Here is a 20361-nt window from a genome sequence, read left to right on the forward strand (position 1 = left end):
TTCTCAGTGCTGGGTTCGGGACGCGGCCTAAATGTAGTGCTCGTTCCACGAAATCCCACCGGCAGTAGCAGCATCAGAAGAAGAGATTTGGAGCTTCTCTTCACCCTTTACTTCGGGGAGGACGTATAGGAGGCAGTCCGCTCTGTTAGGGCGGTGCAGAGATAGTGCTGAGTTGGTCCAAGCAGTGCAGCATCCCAAGAAGACGAACTGGAAGGGGCGGGGAGGTTCAGTATTATGACATCTTTTCTGTTTAAAGTGTCACCCTGTTTCAAAGGAATTAGTTTATTTCTAAATAATAGTTCTGAAGGTATTACTTTAGAATGTCCTGATTCTTCCAAGGTTCTGTAATCACCTTTTGAGTCTCATTTTATGTCAACTGTTAGGATTATGAGCTCAGCTATTTTAGCCCCTTTCCCCAGAAGATAGGGTTGAATTAATTAATGAGGAGGGATTGCACAAGCTATTCGTGGATATGTCAGATTTAAAGGCTAACTGAGGTGCTTGAAAATGGGGTTAAATGATTTTTTTTCTAGATTTTGGTGTAAGGTACAGAATAAGGGCACTTCAAATACAAGAGACTGCAGTTGCTGAAATATGGAGCAACAGGCAATCTATTGGAAGAACTGAGAGCAAGCAGCATGGGAGAGGGGTGGTTGGAGAAATTGTTGATTTTGTTTTTGCATCAAAGCCCTGCATTACATGTAGTTTGATCCTAAAGTTAGAGCCAGAATATTTAAGGAATGCAATCAAAAATGAACTTAATAACATGAGGTAATGAAAATGTGCAGCAAAACACAAAGGAACTAAAGATGCTAAATAAGTCAAGTAGCATCTATGGAGGGAAATGGACACTTGATGTTTTGGACCAAGGAAGGTCCTTCAGCACTTGTGTGCTGCTCTAGATTTCAAAGAATCTTCAGTCTCTTGTAATGGAAATCTGGATCTGCTTTATATTGGTGATGGTTAAGGAGATAGTGAAAATGTAAATTCTACTGCAATTGTTTGACAAGAGTGTTGAGGACTTTTTGAGGCAAGGTAGGTTGATGGAACCCATGTGCCAGTCTGTCATGAACCAATTCATAGGGCTAAGGGGGAGTGAAGGTCCCACTGTCTTCCTGGGAGATCATGACACCAAGGTGTAAGATTCACAATTTTCCATGCTACCAACCTTGAGCTTAAAACCGAGGAGACTTCCAGGGTGATGGGATGGTCATGCTGATGGGTTTGGGGTCAGACATCAGAATCTTAGGAAGTTCTTTCAAATCTTCTTTTAAGCTGTTTTAATTTGTAGCTGCTACTTCAGTTTTCCTTACGTTTGAAGCTTAGTAAGCTAAAGCAGCAAACAATTTGGCAAATTTATAAAAGATGTTGATCTTTACTAGTTTTATGCATCTATTTTACCTTCATGCCTCGCTTTAAAAAAAGTACAGTCTACTAATAGACATTATAGACATGTCTGCAAGATTTTTAAAGCTATTAGCAATTTTTCTGGTCTCTTCCTTTGTAGGCTGCCAATTCCTGTCATGTCGTCCAATGATCCTTTGATATCAGCGGGAAATTGTGAAAGTGAAGATGAAGTGATATTTGTGAGCGTATGTATTATAAGCCTCGAGACTCCTGAGTCTGCTCTTCTGTTTGTCTCTGGTCCTTTGTGTTATGGGAGACCTCTGTTTCATGAAAGCAGAATTGCAACTCCATTTCCTGTGATTTGCACCTGGAGTAATTGTCATGGCCATGCACACCATTCAAGCTGACCGTTACCAGAAGTGATTTGTTGTGGCTCTGAGTCTTCCTTATGAAACCAAATGGTTATCAACCAGATCTAGTCACAGCACTAAAGATGAACTGTGCCTGAAGGCTGGTACTTTATTCTTATCAACTTTATTCTCCACATGTATTAGAAATTTGCTTTGGGGTGTTGGCACAACATGGAACAAAAACAACATCATTCAACAATTATGATTTAAAACAAATGATTTAAAGAATGGTTTAAAAGAAAAGTTATCGGTTAAAGTATGGATGTGAAATAAAAAATACATAAATACCAGCATTTGTTTACAGTGTAAACAGCATTATAAAAAGTGGTATAAAATGTTTACAGTGCAATGACTGAAGTAATAGTGGGGGTGGGGAGGGAATGGTTGATCAGATTAACTGCTTGGGGGAAGAATCTTTTAAGATGATGGGAAGGTTTTGTTTTAATTGCGTGCTGTTGCAAGGGTCTTGGCCCGAAGCATCGACTGTTTATTCTTTTCCATAGATGCTGCCTTACCTGCTGAGCTCCTTCAGCATTTTGAGTGTGTTGCTTGGATTTCCAGCATTTGCAGATTTCTTGTTTGTGACATGGTACTGTTGGTTAAGCCTTCCATTGTAGTTTAAATGACAATTTTAACTGCTTAATTTCTCTCTCGTCCTGAAAGTAATATGCATATAGACAGGTATGGTGATTACTTGAGTGTATATACAATTGTCACTAGAAGGGTGCCTTCAGGTACTTAAAACTGAAACACCTCTCACTCTATCTTGTGAAGTGATAGCTCCCAGAGGTTCAAAAGGATTCAGATGCTCTCCACCTCCTCCAAGCTTTGCTTCCTGTATATTGGTCTTTAGCAGATACTGACAGGCGCCTAGAATTTCATGTCTGCCAGTTGTTCTTTAATACCTAAATTCTTACCAGGTTCTCGATGCCACATCAAATTCTTATCAAATTCTAAAATAACATACCAATGGAGTGTATAGGAGAAGTTTTATTATGTCAAAGGCACTATTTAAAATCATAATTTTGTTTATGATTTTTGAATTTATTTTTATTTTATTTAGAGAGAGTGTGGAACAGGCCCTTCCTGCCCAACAAGCCACGTCACCCTGTAACCTACCCTTGTCTAATCCCAGGACAATTCACAGTGACCTAATAACCCACTAAATTGTATGTCTTTGTAATGTGGGAGGAAACTGAATTACCATATTTACATGGAGAATGTAGAAACTCCTACAAATGGTGTTGGAATTGAAGTCTGAACTCTGACACTGAGGTGTAATAGTATTGCGCTAGCCGTTACGCTACCATGGCGCCCTTCTTGTCCTATCCCTCTTCAAACATCCATAACCCTTCATCTATGACCCTTGCCGTCCCATCCCTCTTCAAACATCCATGACCCTTGTTGTCCCACTCCTTCTCAAACAGGCAAGTCAGAACTGGCAAGTAAATTTATTTTTAAACTTGATGGAAAAGGAAGCAATGTTTGCCATGGCTAGCTAGAATTCCTGCATTTTCTTGGTCACTTGAGCAACAATAGAAAGCCTGAGCTGCTTCTCTGGCTTTGTATGATGTCTGAGAATGAGCTGTCATTAAAGCTAAGATGGTTAATTTGTAGCACCTTATTTCCAAAAATAAAATTCCTCATTGATGGCGGGACATTTCATTCTTTCGTGCATTATCCATCTAGCTTTCGGAATCCATTAATCCAGTACATTCAAGGCAAGGTTGTCACCGAAGTGCATTCATCTACACTTTGCATTCTGAATTAATTTAGTCTTTCCTGAATTCTATTCTGCAAAACATTACAACCATCTGTAAATTTTCTTCATATAGTCTATTAGCATATTCAACAAGTCTTCATACAGCTAATCTGTTCAGCTATCTCAACTATATTGACTACATTGCAAGTAATTTAGCTCGGTTTAGAGCCAGAGTAGTCAACCCTGCTGATTCACTTTCATTCTACACTTCACATGACTCTTCTTGTTTTGCTATTTATCCAGTACTATTAACATGATCTTTCTGTTATTTCTGCATATTATATAGTTCCAAAGCCATACGAGTTAGAGTTAGCAAGTTGTGGGCATGCTATGTTGGTGCTGGAAGCAGGCCACCCAGTGCATTCATCGCTGAATTGATTTAACGCAAGCAATGCATTTCAGTGTGTGTTTTGATGTACAGTACATGTGGCAGAATAAAGCAAATTTAATCTTTAATTTTTCTGTGAGTCACTTGTAGAATGGGTACATTGTGGAGGTATAGCAATCTTTAGCTTAGGCTTTTAAAGCATCCTTTTAGCTCTTTACTTGTTCTTTGCCTTAAGTGCTGTTCCTTGATGTCTTGGAAGGAAATCATTCTCTAATGGTTACGAGGTGGAAATTTCCAGCCAAAACATGATAATAGTTTGTTTTTTGAAGGAACCCTTAATTATTTTTTCTTTTCTTTTATAATAACCTTTAATTATTTTTTTCTTATTTTACATTTGACATTGGGAAGCACATTGAAGGAAGAGCAGTAGATGTATGAATTTCAGCAAGGCATTTGATAAGGTACCCCATGCAAGGCTTACTGAGAAAGTAAGGAGGCATGGGATCCAAGGGGACATTGCTTTGTGGATCCAGAACTGGCTTGTCCACAGAAGGCAAAGAGTGGTTGTAGACCGGTCATATTCTGCATGGAGGTTGGTGACCAGTGGTGTGCCTCAGGGATCTGTTCTGGCACCCTTACTCTTCGTGATTTTTATAAATGACCTGGATGAGGAAGTGGAGGGAGGTGTTAGTAAGTTTGCTGATGCCACAAAAGTTGGAGGTGTTGTGGTTAGTGTGCAGGGCTGTCAGAGGTTACAGCGGGACATTGATAGGATGCAAAACTGGGCTGAGAAGTGGCAGATGGAGTTCAACCCAGATAAGTGTGAAGTGGTTCATTTTGGTAGGTCAAATATGATGGCAGAATATAGTATTAATGGTAAGACTTGGCAGTGTGGACGATCAGGGGGATCTTGGGGTGTGAGTCCATAGGACGCTCAAAGCAGCTGTGCAGGTTGATTCTGTGGTTAAGAAGGCATACGGTTTATTGGCCTTCATCAATCGTGGAATTGAATGTAGGAGCCGAGAGGTAATGCAGCTATATAGGACCCTGGTCAGACCCTACTTGGAGTACTGTACTCAGTTCTGGTTGCCACACTACAGGAAGGACGTAGAAGCCATAGAAAGGGTGCAGAGGAGATTTACAAGGATGTTGCCTGGATTGGGGAGCATGCCTTATGAGAATAGGTTGAGTGAACTCGGCCTTTTCTCCTTGGGGTGACGGGAGGATGAGAGGTGACCTGGTAGAGGTGTATAAGGTGATGAGAGGCATTGGTCATGTGGATAGTCAGAGGCTTTTTCCCAGGGCTGAAATGGTTGCCACAAGAGGACACAGGTTTAAGGTGCTTGGGAGTAGGTACAGAGATGTCAGGGGTAAGTTTTTTACGCAGAGAGTGGTGAGTGCGTGGAATGGGCTGCCGGCAACGGTGGTGGAGGCGGATACGATAGAGTCTTTTAAGAGACTTTTGGATAGGTACATGGAGCTTAGAAAAATAGAGGGCTATGGGTAAGCCTAGTAATTTCTAAGGTAGGGACATGTTCGGCACAACTTTGAGGAGCTTTGAGGGCTGAAGGGCCTGTATTGTGCTGTAGGTTTTCTATGTTCTAAAGCAAATAAGTGAAAATTTAAAAAGCTGTAGATGCTGGAAATTGAGAATAAAAACAGAGGCTGCTGGAAATACTCAGCGAGTCGGCTGCACCTGTGGGTTATGGAAGACAGTTGATGTTTCAAGTTGAAGATCCTTTTCAGAACTAGGAAGGAAATTAGAAGAGTAGGCTGCATGGGGGAGGGGGTGGTCGTGGGAGGTGCGGTGGTGCAATGTCTTTGATTAAGACTTATGGAGTCAATCACGATGCTTCCCATTGGTGATGTAACTGGTGAGGTGGTATCTCCACAGTAGCAGGAATTATTCTGTAATACAGCTTTTTGGCTAAGGAACTGTATGACAGCAGAGCCTTCTATGTGGATCTGTTTCTGATGGAGTAATGGTGAGGTGTAGTGTAGCAAATTTGTGTTGAAACATGTCTGAAGTAACCAAGTTTTCTTTTTCTGATGAAAGGAGCAGCCATTGAGGCCTGTTTTGGAGTGTATTGATCTCTCAAACGATGAAGACAATGAAGGAAACGTTAAACAGCGCAGCAGAGTGAGTACTACAAAGGTATTTAATGAGGAGAAATTCACAAAAGATGGTTCTATTCAAATGATATAAACCAAACTAGACAATAAGGTGATCGATCCATGACCTATCCAAAAGGAAATACAATTTTAAAAAAACTTTTTTACCCAGGAGCAGTTAGAATGTGCAAGTTGCCACAGTGGAGTAATTGAGATGAACAGGTCAGCTGCAGTTAAAAGTTGGGCAAGGATACTGAAGGAGGAAGGACAGGTAGACTGATGGCTTGAAGTGATGGAGTGATGGGCGTTGCTGTGAAACAGAGTCAACAGCATGGACCAGTTGGGCATCCAAGTTCTTTTGAAACTTAATTCACAATCATTCATAAGGCTTGCAGGTTGGAACCAATAGTGACTATTAAAAATGGATGAGAGGAAACTAATGTATGTAAGTGAACAAGTAAGAAAGGAATGAAAAGCTATGTTGATGTGGGTCATGAAAAGCTCTAAATTTTAAACACTGGTCTAGTAGTTACATTATTGATGAAATATTTAGAGGCTTGCTCTAAAAATCGATAGAACTCAAATTGCAGTTTGAGAGAATTTTAATTTTGTTACTACAAAAGATTCAAAAGATGGTGTCATTACTATTAACCATAAAACTGCACTTTTTAATTGAAAAACTGATTTATTGATTTTTGAAAGAAGGAAACCTTGTGAAACGTGTGTAAATTTAGTCCCATGCCAATGTGCTTATGCATATTTACAACTTTTGAAATTAATGCAAGAAAAATTGATTCTCAGAAGCAGTGTAGGATTTTGATAAGTGTTTTTCAGTGCATGGAGCTCAAAGCCGTTTCATAAAATATGCCATAATTGAGCTGTTGGGGAAATTGAAAAACAGATTAAAGAAAAACAGTGGCACCAAGAATGCATAATTGGTGGAAGAACAAAGTCGAGAGTTTTATTCCTTCAAAGTGAAGAGAATGGTACAGTAATGTTTTGCAGGGTCAGAATTAACACGATTCTGATAAAATATTATTGGTCTGAAATGTTAATTCTTTCTGTTACATTGCTTGAGTATTTGTAACATTTTCTATTTTTTTTCAGCTTCCACAATATTTGTTACTATTCCTTGAGTATTTATGACCTAGTCAGGTTACTACAGAGAGATTTGATTTAGTGTACGGAACTGAACACAGGCATTTTGCACTGTCCAAAAGCTCTTCACAGGAATGTTTTGAAAAATAAGTCCACAACCACAGAAAGAGAGATTGGGATAAATGACCAAAGATTTACGAAACTGAATATTGACATCATTGATGAAGAATTGAGGACGTGGAACTAGTTAGAATTGGAGGAAAATGTCAATAGAGGGCTACAGGGCTGGAAGAGATCAGAGATAGGATGGGCTGAGAGCACTCAAGGGTTTTGAAAACAATGGTGAGAGTTTAAAATTTGAGTGATTATAATAAAGTACACAGGGCTGATGGGTGAAATATGCATAATGAAATACAGGTCAGAGGCTACCAGGTGAGAGGGATAACAGCCAATGTAATATTGGAACTGTTGTGTGGATGTAACAAATGCCCATCAGAGGCTTTCAGCACCAGAACAACTAGTACAGAAGCTGAGTATGGAAATGCAAATAGATCATCTTAGTGAGAGAGGATTGGAAGATCATCAAGGCTGAATTAGATACATTAAGAATGTTGGTCTATCCACTTCAGCCGCAGCTGTTTATCAGGGGGAGAGAGATGGGCAATGGAGTTGCAGGGGGATGGGAACCAGAGTGCCAGAACAGGTAGTAGAGAGGTTGTGGAGGCAGATGTTGGTAAGACCTCAGACAAAGTTAGGAATCAAAGTTGAGCATGGTGCGACTAGTGTCCTAAGCTACCTATATTTCAATGCAAGATGTATTGTTGGAAAGGCGAATGATAGTGCCAAAGATGAGGTAGCTGGTTTACAAACACAGGCAATGTGTAGTGAGGAGAGGCTGCTGTTGGGGCGAAATCGCAGTCAACAGGATGAGTTGTAATGTAAAAGGCGGACAAAATTGAAAATGGTGACTACAGGACTGAAGGTGTTGTATCTGAATGTGTGTGGTACATGGAATGAGTTAGATGAACTTGAGCACAGTTGCAGATTGGCAGGTTTGATGTTGTAGGCATCAGTGAATCATGGCTTTTCAATATTTTTATTGATTTCTTACATAAAAGAATACACAGTAGAATATATAATATATATCGATTACAATATATTGAAATCACAGATATGGTCTCTTTACCCCATATCCCATACATTAAATTTAAACATAATATTGAAAAGGGATAATTTTATTAAACAAAAAAAATCTAAACCCACTACCTGAAAAAAAGTATCTGTTTGGTTTTAAAAAAAAGAAAAGGAAAAAATCCTTACCATATGATAAAACATATTGTTAGCCAACATCTGTGCTTAAAAGCAAATCAAAGATTTTGAAAATAATTCAAAAAAAGGTCCCCAAAACGTTAAAAAATCTTGTCTTGGTTCAGAAATTGAACAGCGAATCTTCTGTAAATTTAAGCAAGACATAATATAATTTAATCAATGGGTATGAGTAGGCGGAGTGGCATCCTTCCACTTAAGCAACAATGTCCTCCTGGCTATAAGAGAAATAAAGGCCAAAATATGAAACTCGTGTGACTCCAAAATAATATCATTTCCTCCAACAATACCAAATAAGGCAGTCAAAGGATTAGATTTAAAATTTACTTTAAAAAGCACCGAAAAAGTTTGGGATACTTCCTTCCAATATTTTTCAAGACTCAGACAAGTCAAAACACATGAATTAGTGAAGCTTCTGCATTGTTACATCTATCACAATAGGGAGATATATCCGAATAAAAACGAGAGAGCTTATCTTTAGTTGTGTGGGCCCTATGAACCACTTTAAATTGAAGAAGGGAATGACGGGCACATAACGATGAGGTATTAACCAATTTAAGAATTTCATTCCAGGTATCCTCAGAAATTGGAATCTGTAAATCTTGTTCTCAGAGATTCTTAATTTTGTCTAAAGGAATATTTCTCATTCCCAATAACATACCATAGATATAAGATACAGATCCATTATGGAAGGGTTTCAAATTAAAAATTGTATTAAGTAAATTCTTATCTGGACTTTTAGGAAATGTATGTACTTGAGAAGGCAAAAAGTCTCTAATCTGTAAATATTGAAAAAAGTGGGTTTTGGGTAGACTATACTTAGCAGACAATTGTTCAAATGAAGAGAGACCACCTCCAACAAACAAATCCTGAAAACATTTAATACCCAATCTATTCCACTCTTTAAAAACTACATCAGTCAATGAAGGTTTAAAAAAAAAGTTAGAAAAAATGGGACTTGAAAGTGAAAAACTCAATAAACCAAAATATTTCTAAATTGTACCCAAATCTTCAAGGTGTGTTTTAACTACAAAATTATCAGTTAAATTACTTGAAGGTAAAGGAATTGAGGATCTGAGAAGAGAAATGATAGGAATTTTATTAACAGAATTAGCTTCTAAAGAAACCCAAACCGGACAGACCTCTCGATTAGTATAATATAACCAAAACGTAAGATTCCATATATTGACTGCCCATCATGGCTGAAAGAAGATTATAGCTGGGAGCTTAATGTCCAAGGATACACATTGCACCAAAAAGACAGACAGGAAGGCAGAGGGAACGGCATTGCTCTGCTTATAAATGAAATCAAATCATTAGAGGTGACTTGGGGTCGGAAGGTGTTGAATCATTGTGGATAGAGCTAAGGAATTCCAAGGGTAAGAAGATCCTGATGGGAGTTGTATACGGACCCCAAGCAGTAGTATGTAGCTGACAAATCACAATGAAAGATAGAAAATGCATGCCAAAAGGGCAATGTTACTATAATCATGAGGGACTTCAATATGTAGGTAGATTGGGAAAATCAGGTTGGTGCTGGATTCCAGGAGGGGGATTTTCTGCAGTGCCTATGAGGTGACTTGTGGTTGAGCCCACGAGGGATCAGCTATTCTGGATTAGGTGTTGTGCAATGAAACAGAATTGATTAGAGAGCTTATGGTAAAATAACCCTTGGGGGCAAGTGATCATAATATGGTCAAATTCACCCTGAAATTTAGAAAGAGAAGCTAAAGTCAGATATGTCAGTATTACAGTGGAGTAAAGAGAATTACGGAAGCATGAGAGAGGAGTTGGCCGGAATTGACTGGAAAAGAACACTGGCAGGGCAGAGCAGCAATGGCTGGAATTTCTGGAGGCAATTTGGAAGGTACAGAATACATACATCCCAGAGAGGAAGAAGTATTCAAAAGGAAAGATGACACAACCATGACTAACAAGAGAAGTAAAAGCCAACGTTAAAGCCAAAGAGGACATGTAACCAAGCAAAAAATAGTGGGAAGTTAGAGGATTGGGAAGCTTTTAAAAACCAAGAGAAGGCAACTGAAAAGTCATTAAGAAGGTAAAGATGGAATATGAAAGTAAGCTAGCCAATAATATTAAAGAGGATACCAAAAGATTCTTCAGATATATAAAGTGTAAAAGACAGTTGAGAATGGATATCGGACTGCTAGAAAATGATACTGGTGAAAACTGATTTTGATGGAATTGAAGATAGCACAGGGGCAAGTAGTTTTGTGGAAGTAAGGCGTTTGTCTAGTGATCTGAAGGTCGCTAGTTCGAGCCTCAGCTGTGGCAGCATGTTTGTGTCCTTGAGCAAGGCACTTAACCACACATTACTCGAGTGTCTGTGCAAGGAGTGGCGCCCCACACAGGCTTCCAATCTGCGCCTTGTAAGGCATGAAAATGCCTGATGCAGGCCTCTCATGGTCTGAGTCGACATTCCCCAGAGAGCTACAGAAGGACTTAGACGGATTAGGAGAATGGGCAAAGAAGTGCAGATGGAATACGGTGTTGGGAAGTGTATGGTCATGCACTTTGATAGCAAAAATGAAAGGGTAGACTATTTACTAAATGGAGACAAAATACAAAAATGTGAGGTGCAAAGTGATTTGGGCATCCATGCGCAGGATTCCCTCAAGGTTAATTTGCAGGTTGAGTCTGTGGTGAAAGGCAAATGCTATGTTGGCATTCATTTCAAGAGGACTAGAATATAAAAACAAGGATGTAATGTTGATACTCTATAACAGCGGTCCCCAACCACTGGGCTGCAAAATGTGCTACCGGGCCGCAAGGAAACGATATGAGTCAGCTGCACCTTTCCCATTCCCTGTCACGCGCTGTTGAACTTGAACAGAGAGTTGCCAACTGTCCCGTATTTGCCGGGACATCCTGTATATTGGACTAAATTAGTTTGTCCCATACAGGACCGCCTTTGTCCCGTATTTCCCCCGTTAAGGTAGAGCATTCCTATGAAACCTTTTGTGCCGAAATGGCACGAAGCAAAGAAGCAATTACCATTAATTTATATGGGAAAAATTTTTGAGTGTTCCCAGACCCAAAAAATAACCTACCAAATTATACCAAATAATACATAAAACCGAAAATAACACTAATATATAGTAAAAGCAGGAATGATATGATAAATACACAGCCTATATAAAGTAGAAATAATGTATGTACAGTATAGTCCAGAAGATGAAGGCAAAACTGATTTGTGGGAAAAAATCGGCATGTTAATGCATGTGCACGTCACATACCCGCGCAAGGCTTCATGGTCATGGTAGTCTTTTTGGGGTAAAGTGTCCTGGGATTTAACTGCTACTTTTGTCCCTTATTTGGGAGTGAGCAAGTTGGCAACCCTAACTGTAAAAGACATGTTGAGGTGAGTTTAACCCTACTTGAACACCACCCCCCGGTCGGCCGGTCCACAAGAATATTGTCAGTAGTAAACCGGTCCGCCGTGCAAAAAAGGTTGGGGACCCCTGCTCTATAAAGCACTGGTGAGGCTTCACTTGGAGTATTGTGAGCAGTTTTGTACCCCTTACCTTAGAACGGATGTGCTGAAACTGGAGAGGGTTCAAAGGAGGTTCAGGAAAATGATTCCGGGATTGAATGGCTTGTCATATGCAGAGTATTTGATGGCTGTGGGCCCGTATTCACTAGAATTCAGAAGAATGAGGGGAGAAGGCCTTGATGGAGTGGATGTGGAGAGTCTAAGACCAGAGGACATAGCCTCGGAATAGAGGGGCGTCCTTTTATAATGGAAATGAGGAGGAATTTCTTTAGCCATAGAGGGGTGAATCTGTGGAATTCTTTGACACAGGCAGTTGTGGAGGCCAAGTCATTATGTATATATAAGGCAGAGTTTGATAGATTCTTGGTTGGTTAGAATATGAAACATAGAAACATAGAAAACCTACAGCACTATACAGGCCCTTTGGTCCACAAAGCTGTGCCAGACATGTCCTTACCTTAGAACTACCTAGGCTTACCCATAGCCCTCTATTTTTCTATGCTCCATGTACCTATCCAGGAGCCTCTTAAAAGATGCTATCGTTTCTGCCTCCTGCTGCTGATAGCCCATTCCACGCACTCAACACTCTCTGTGTAAAGAAAAAAAACTTACCCCTGACATCTCCTCTGCACCTGCTTCCAAGCACCTTAAAACTATGCCCTCTCATGCTAGTCATTTCAGCCCAGGGAAAAAGCCTCTGACTATCCACACGATCAATGCCTCTCATCATCTTATACACCTCTATCAGGTCACCTCTCATCCTCCATCGCTCCAAGGAGAAAAGGCCGAGTTCACTCAACCTATTCTCAAATGGGCATACTCCCCAATCCAGGCAACATCCTTGTAAGTCTCCTCTGCAGCCTTTCTATGGTTTTCACGTCCTTCCTGTAGTGAGGTGACCAGAACAGAGCACAGTACTCCAAGTGGGGTCTGACCAGGGTCCTATATAGCTGCAACATTACCTCTCAGCTTTTAAACTCAATCCCACGGTTGATGAAGGCCAATGCATCGGATGCCTTCTTAACCACAGAGTCAACCTACGTAGCAGCTTTGAGTGTCCCGTGGACTCTGACCCAAGATTCCTCTGATCCTCCACACTGCCAAAAATCTTACCACTAATGCTATATTTTGCCATCATATTTGACCTACCAAAATGAACTACCCCTCACTTATCTGGGTTGAATGTCATCTGCCACTTCTCAGCCCAGTTATGCATCCTATCAATGTCCCACTGTAACCTCTGACAGCCCTCCACACTATCCACAACCCCCTTGACCTTTGTGTCATCAGCAGATTTTCTAACCCATCCCTCCACTTCCTCATCCTGGTCATTTATAAAAATCAGGAAGAGTAGGGGTCCCAGAACAGATCCCTGAGGCACACCACTGGTCACTGGTCACTGATCTCCATGCAGAATATGACCCATTTATAACCACTCTTTGCCTTCTGTGGGCAGGCCAGCTCTGGATCCATAAATCAATGTTCCCTTGGATCCCATACCTCCTTATTTTCTCAATAAGCCTTGCATGGGGTACCTTATCAAATGCCTTGCTGAAATCCATATACACTACATCTACTGCTCTACCATCATCAACGTGTTTAGTCAAATCCTCAAAAAATTCAATCAGGCTAGTAAGACACAACTTGCCTTTGACAAAGCCATGCTGACTATTCCTAATCATATTATGCCTCTCCAAATGCTCATAAATCCAGCCTCTCAGGATCTTCTCCATGAATTTATCAACCACTGAAGTAAGACTCGCTGGCCTATAATTTCCTGAGGTATCTCTACTCCCTTTCTTAAATAAGGGAACAACATCCTCAACCCTCCAATCTGCCGGAACCTCTCCTGTCCCCGTTGATGATGTGAAGAACATTGCCTGAGGCTCAGCAATCTCCTCCCTCACTTCCCACAGTAGCCTGGGGTACATCCCGTCTGGTTCTGGTGACTTATCCAACTTGGTGGCTTTCCAAAAGCTCCAGCACATCCTCTTCCTTAATATCTACATGCTCAAGCTTTTCAGCCCACTGCAAGTCATCCCGACAATCACCAAGATCCTTTTCTGTAGTGAATACTGAAGCAAAGTATTCATTAAGTACCTCTGCTATCTCCTCCGGTTCCATACACACTTTTGCATTGTCACACTTGATTGGTCCTATTCTGTTATGTCTTATCCTCTTGCTCTTCGCATACTTGTTGAATGCCTAGGGGTTTTCCTTAATCCTGTCCGCCAAGGCCTTCTCATGGCCCCTTCTCGCTCTCCTAATTTCATTCTTAAGCTCCTTCCTGCTAGCCTCATAATCTTTTAGATCTCTATTATTGCCTAGTTTTTTGAACCTTTCGTAAGCTCTTCTTCTTGACTAGATTTACAATAGCCTTTGTACACCACGGTTCCTGTACCCAACCATCCTTTCCCTTTCTCATTGGAACGTATCTACGCAGAACCCCACGCAAATATCTTCAGAACATTTGCCACATTTCTTCCGTATGTTTCCCTGAGAACATCTGTTTCCAATTTATGCTTCCAAGTTCCTGCTTGATAGCCTCATTTCCCCTTACTCTAATTAAACATTTCCCTAACTTGTCTGTTCCTATCCCTCTCCAGTGCTATGGTAAAGGAGATAGAATTATGATCACTATCTCCAAAATGCTTTCCCACTGAGAGACCTGACACCTGACCAGGTTCATTTCCCAATACCAGATCAAGTACAGCCTCTGCTCTTGTAGGCTTATCTACATATTGTGTCAAGAAACCTTCCTGAACACACCTAACAAACTCCGTCCCATCTAAACCTCTCACTCTGGGGAGATGCCAATCAATATTTGGGAAATTAAAATCTCCCACCACAGCAACCCTGTTATTATTACACCTTTGCAGAATCTGTCTCCCTATCTGCTCCTCTATGTTCCTGTTACTATTGGGTGGTTTATTAAAAAACACCCAGTATAGTTATTGACCCCTTCCTATTCTTAACTTCCATCCACAGAGACTCCATAGCCAACCCCGCTATGACTTCCTCCTTTTCTGAAGGGATATTGGGGGGCAAGGGGGGAGGGAGGCAGGAGATTGGGGCTGAGAGGAAAAATGGATCAGCCTTGATGAAATGGCAGAGCATAGTCGATGGGTCAAATAGCCTAATTCTGCTTCTATATTTTATGGAATCCTGTTTAAATAATCTGGGATTCTGGATGCTTTAAAACAAACTTTTTGAACCTATTTTGTGTTTGGGTCACCACCTCTGGTGTTTCCCGTGTAAAATCAAGTCATTCAATGTAGCACTTCTTTTAAAGAAAAGGGTTCTTTTTAACATATATTTGCACCTTCATTTGGATGACCTCTTTCCAGTTTTTCCCGTGTATAATGGCATCATTGCTTCCTGTACCTAATGAAGTGGCCACTGAGTGTATATTGATGGTTTTCTGCTGCTGTAACCCATCCACTTCAAGGTTCAACGTATTGTGCATTCAGCAATGCACTTCTGCCCACCATTGTTGTGCGTGGTTACTTGAGTTACCGTCGCCTTCCTGTCAGCTTGAACTACTCTGCCCATTCTCTGACCTCTCTCATAAACAAGACATTTTTTGTTCCATTCTCTGTAAACTTCAGACACAGTTATGTGTGAAAATCTGAGGAGATCAGCAGTTTCTGTGATATTCCAACCAGCCCGTCTTGCACCATTAATCATTCCATGGTCAAAGTCACGTAGGTCACATTTCTTTCCTATTCTGATGCTTGGTCTGAACAACATCTGAACTTCTTGACCATGTCTGCATTCCTTTATCCATTTTAGTTGTTGTTACGTGTTTGGCTGATTAGATATTTGCATTAACGAGCAGGTGTACCCAATAGAGTAGCCACTGAGTGCATAATACATTACATTTCTTTTATTCCTTATTAAAACTATTCAGTTGTGCTTTCTTCCTCCACACCAGCATTACATTTCAATTTAGCAATTTCATCTGTATTCAAGAAAAGAGTCCACAGTGGGTTCTGAAGATAGTAGTTACTTACTTTCCAGTATGTAATAGGGGAAATTTCTATTCATCCAGCATTGGAGTTGAACAGGTAGTCTGAGGATTTATAAATGACAAGAAGAACCAGATGGTGGAGCAAACAAGTTGCATAGTTGTGAGTAGAAGAGTAGCAGATGAATGAGAAAGTGGGAGCCAAAGGTAGACCATTGGAGTTGGATAATTACAGATTTCAGGAAGGTAAAGATAGACTCAAAATGTAATGTGGAAAATGAAAATTAATTTCAATAAAAATTAGACAACGTAGACTAAACAAAATTTTAAATGGGGCATACAGGAACGGAGGCCAAGGGCGCATGCTGATGAGAACATAGAACAGTACAGGCCCTTGGGGCCATGGTGCTGTGCTGACCTTTCAGCCTGATCCATGATCTAGCTAACCCTTACTCCCACATAATGCACCACTTTTCTTTCATACATGTGCCTATTTAAGTGTCCCTTAATATATATTAAGTGGCAGATATATTAAGTGTCCCACATAATGCACCACTTTTCTTTCATACATGTGGCCATTTAAGTGTCCCTTAATATATCTGCCTCTGCCACCACAGTTGGCAGCAAGTTCCACCCACCTAACACTCAGTTTTTTAAAAAAAAACAACCTGCTTCTGACATTCCTTCCCCCCCACCCTCCATACTTTCCTCCAAATACCCTAAAATTTGTGCTCATTGTATTAGCCATTTCCGGCCTGGGAAAAATTCTGGCTGTCCACTCAAACTATGCCTCTTATCATCTTGCCTCTATTAAGTTACCTCTTATTTTCCTTCACTCAAGGAGAAAAGCTCTAGCTCGCTTAACCGATCCTCATCAGACATGCTCTCTAAACCAGGCAGCATCCTGGTAAACCACCTCTGCACCCTCTCTAAAGCTTGCACATCCTTCCTATAAAGAGGCGACCTACAAAAACGCAATATTCTAAGAAGTTGCTGGACTACTCAATAATATTATTTCTTTAAAAAAAAGCATCTGTGATTGTTGACTTTTAAGTAGAACACAAAAGCTAGAAAGTAATGCTGAGTTTTTTAAAAAAAGAACAAATTGGAGTCGTTCCCTGGACAGCACAGTGATGCAGCCTTGCAACTCTATAGCTCTACTGACCTGAGTTCAGTCCTAATTTCTGTGCCGATTTGTAATTTACATGTACTTCCTGTGACCATGCGGATTTCTCTGGAGACATTATACTTGCCAGGAACTGTCTTTCAACCATTGTTTGTTGCCTATAGTATGTCAGTGAGTGATGGAATCTGGAGAGAGTTGGGAATATGGTGTGAATAAGTTTGCATGGGAAATTAGCAGCATAGTGGAATTACTGTTTGAATTAGTATGGACTCAGTGGATTGCATGAAAGCCTTAAAGGTGCAGATGACATTTACTGGATTGTTACTGGAATTGTGATTAGCTCATGAGGATTTGAAGAAGTATGGATTGCTTTCCTTGGAGTAGAGATGATGAGAAGAAAGCTTAACAAATACTGTAAATCATGATGGGGTTTGAAAGAGGAAACTTTGCAGTGAGAATCACATTGGTACTTGGAAGATCAGATTGAAAACTACATGCAAAAGAAATCTCCAGGCCACACAAGGAATTGCAGTGGTCTTGCTCTCTTTCAGAAAGAGATTCAGCAGTAATCTTAAGAAAGGATTTCGAAGGTTGTGGCAAGAAAAATATAGGCGGAGTGGGTCTAATTCTTCAAAAAAGTAATCATGGGCAGAATGATGAAATGGCTGCCTCTTGTGCAACATTATACTGAGATTCTTTGTTTAGAGAGTATCATTAATACTCTTGGGCATTTAAAGTTTAGGCAACAGACCTCTGTGATAGTAACATTACCAAAATGAATTTAGGAAAAAATACTGTAATCGAAGATGATGTACCTCACTGTTTATTTGTTTCAAGTGTGTTGTAAAAATTACACAGTTGTTATTTGCATTCTTTTTCCTAGAGACCAAAAGATCACATTGATTGGCAAAAGGCAAGAGTTTTGTCGACATTGGACCGTGTGGCACGTCACGTAGAGGTTGAGAAGCAGCTGAAAGAAGAAAAATGCAAAGCTTTTCAAGTAAATTCTGCCTTGTATTCATATGAAGGTTTTGGAGATGAGGGTTTTTTTGGAAGAAAAACATAGATAAACCTGATAATAAACATAGATAGAAACCTGATAATAAACATAGATAGAAACCTGATGCATATAGATAAGGGGTTGACACATCCAGATTTCAACAATGCAATGATGTTGATATTGCTTCTTGAGCCTCTGCATGTTGCAGAGCTTTTTGTTGGGGGTTTTCTCTTTAGAGCGATCGATGGTGAGAGGCGACTTGAGAGAGGTGTACAAGATGATGAGAGGCATAGGTCGAGGGGGTAGCCAGACATTTTTTCCCAGGGTGGAAATGGTTACGAGGAGGGGACATAACTTTAAGGTAATTGGAGGAATGTATAGGTGGGAGGTGGATGTCAGAGAAGGTTTTACACAGGAATGGTGGGTGCGTAGAACGTGCTATCAGGGGTTGAGGTAGAGGCAATATATCAGAGACATTTAAGAGATTCTTAGACGGGCACATAGATGAAAGACAAATTGAAGCCTATGTGAGAGGGAAAGGTTAGATTGATTTTGGAATAGGTTAAATAGTCGGCACTATATCGTGAGCTGAAGAGATTATACTATGCTGCAGTGTTCTATGTTCTGTTAATTTGACCCCACAATATAGAAGAAGCAAAAATGCAGTCCTAAATTGGAATGTTTGACCGAAGCGAGTTGCCTATTGTGCTATTTCTCTGTGCCTGCTGCTGTCCTTCTCCAGGGGTATTATTATTGTTGTTGCATTATTATTGGGAGGTGCTGTCTATCAAGCATTGACAGGTTGATGCACTGTTTCCTTTAGATAATACCCATGCAGACATGCTTCATTGGTGCAAAGTAAAATGGGTTACAAATGAAGTGGAAAAGTTTCCAGTTAAACTGATTCCTTTTGTCTTGGTTGTTGAAGACATTGTAACCTGACTGTGGTCACTGGGGGCTAAATATTTGTTAAATTGAATGGGTGTGCTAGGAACTAAATTTGTGTGTTTTACTGTGATTAATCTGAGTTGATTTATTTCAAATAGACTTAGTCTGAATGAATGTTTTAATGGTTTTGGATAGGTCATGTTATCATTCATGGCTTGTTTGGTGCCACTCTGAACTTCTGAGTCAGAAGATTATGCGTTTAAACTTGGTTCTTGAGACCTGAGCAGAAAACTGAAGTCAGCTTTTCGATGGGTACTGATGGAGTGACAACTGGTGGAGAATACCACTGAAAGGGACACTTTTGGATAAGTTTTAGAGCACCTCTTATATCTTTAGTGTAAATGCCAGCTGTGCTAGTGATGTGATGCTAGTGATGTGATATAAAGAATACATTTAAAACAAAAAGATTTTGTAGAACAAGAGTATTCAGGTCAATTACACAGTCAATACCTGGTTATTATCACATTACTCTTTTTTTTTTGTAAGCCTGTTTTGTACAATCTGGGCCTGAACTCAACTCATTGGAGATTAAAAGAATGGGGGGTGGCTGGAGAATCTCATTGGAGATGATGTTTCCTATAGTAAGGGAGTCTAGGACTAGAGGCACAGCCTCAGAATACAAGAATTTCCCTTTAGAACATGGTTGAGAAGGGCTTTCTTCAGCCAGAGGATGGCGAATCTGTGGAATTCATTCCCACAGATGGCTGTGGAGGCCAAGTCATTGGGTATATTTAAAGTAGAGGTTGATGGGTTCTTGATTAGTCAGGGTGTGAAAGGTTTTGGCGAGAAGGCAGGAGAATGGAGTTGAGTGGGATAATAAATCACCCATAACGAAATAGCAGAGCACACTTGGTGGGCTGAACAGCCTAATTCTGCCCCTATGTTTGATACCCTTTAAAAGTTGTTCATTGACTAAAGTTCTTGGCGGGCGGGGGGGGGGAGTTGTGGAGCAGGGGAGTTGTGGAGTAGGGGAGTTGAGAGAAATCTTTTTACTGAGCGCATTTTACCACTTTGGGTTGCTCAGCTGCAGATTCCACTTGAAGGGAAGTTGGACGTGAACAGAAATGAGGATCAGAAGTGATTATTGATGAGTTAAAGGTGGTCAAACAAATGTTCTAAGATATCTTTATTGGGAAGGCACTATATGAAGCATTTTCCTGTGTGTGGACTGCCACCTAGAGTATTATAGACTTAAAAATGGACAGGGTTCTTGATTCATCCAAAGCAGAGGGATAAGGTAGCAATGTGACACAGCATGGAATTTAATATAGTTTCTCAAGCCTGCTCAGTTAGTGGCCAGTTTATTAGGTACCTCTTATGCCTAATACAGTGGCCGCTGAGTGTATGTTCATGGTCTTCTGCTGTTGCCCATCCACTTCAACGTTCGAAGTGTTGTGCATTCAGAGCTGCTCTTCTGGACATT

At 40.4% G+C, this 20361-nt stretch overlaps 1 protein-coding gene across 2 annotated transcripts in view; it reads left to right on the forward strand.

Moving 5' to 3' along the window:
• Positions 1-204: 204 nt before the first annotated feature.
• znf451 (zinc finger protein 451) overlaps positions 205-20361 on the forward strand; it is a 74524-nt gene continuing 54367 nt past the window's right edge. The window contains exons 1-5 of one of the 2 annotated variants that reach the window (XM_063040150.1): positions 205-224; positions 1508-1592; positions 2261-2346; positions 5904-5987; positions 17874-17990. In XM_063040150.1, the coding sequence (XP_062896220.1) occupies positions 2344-2346; positions 5904-5987; positions 17874-17990 (204 nt within the window). In that variant the 5' untranslated portion in view covers positions 205-224; positions 1508-1592; positions 2261-2343. Of the gene's footprint in view, positions 225-528; positions 772-1507; positions 1593-2260; positions 2347-5903; positions 6003-17873; positions 17991-20361 lie in introns of those variants that run through there. The other variant, XM_063040146.1, reaches the window with a different exon arrangement.

This window comes from Mobula hypostoma, chromosome 2 (genome assembly GCF_963921235.1).
Source record: "Mobula hypostoma chromosome 2, sMobHyp1.1, whole genome shotgun sequence".
NCBI lineage: Eukaryota > Metazoa > Chordata > Chondrichthyes > Myliobatiformes > Myliobatidae > Mobula > Mobula hypostoma.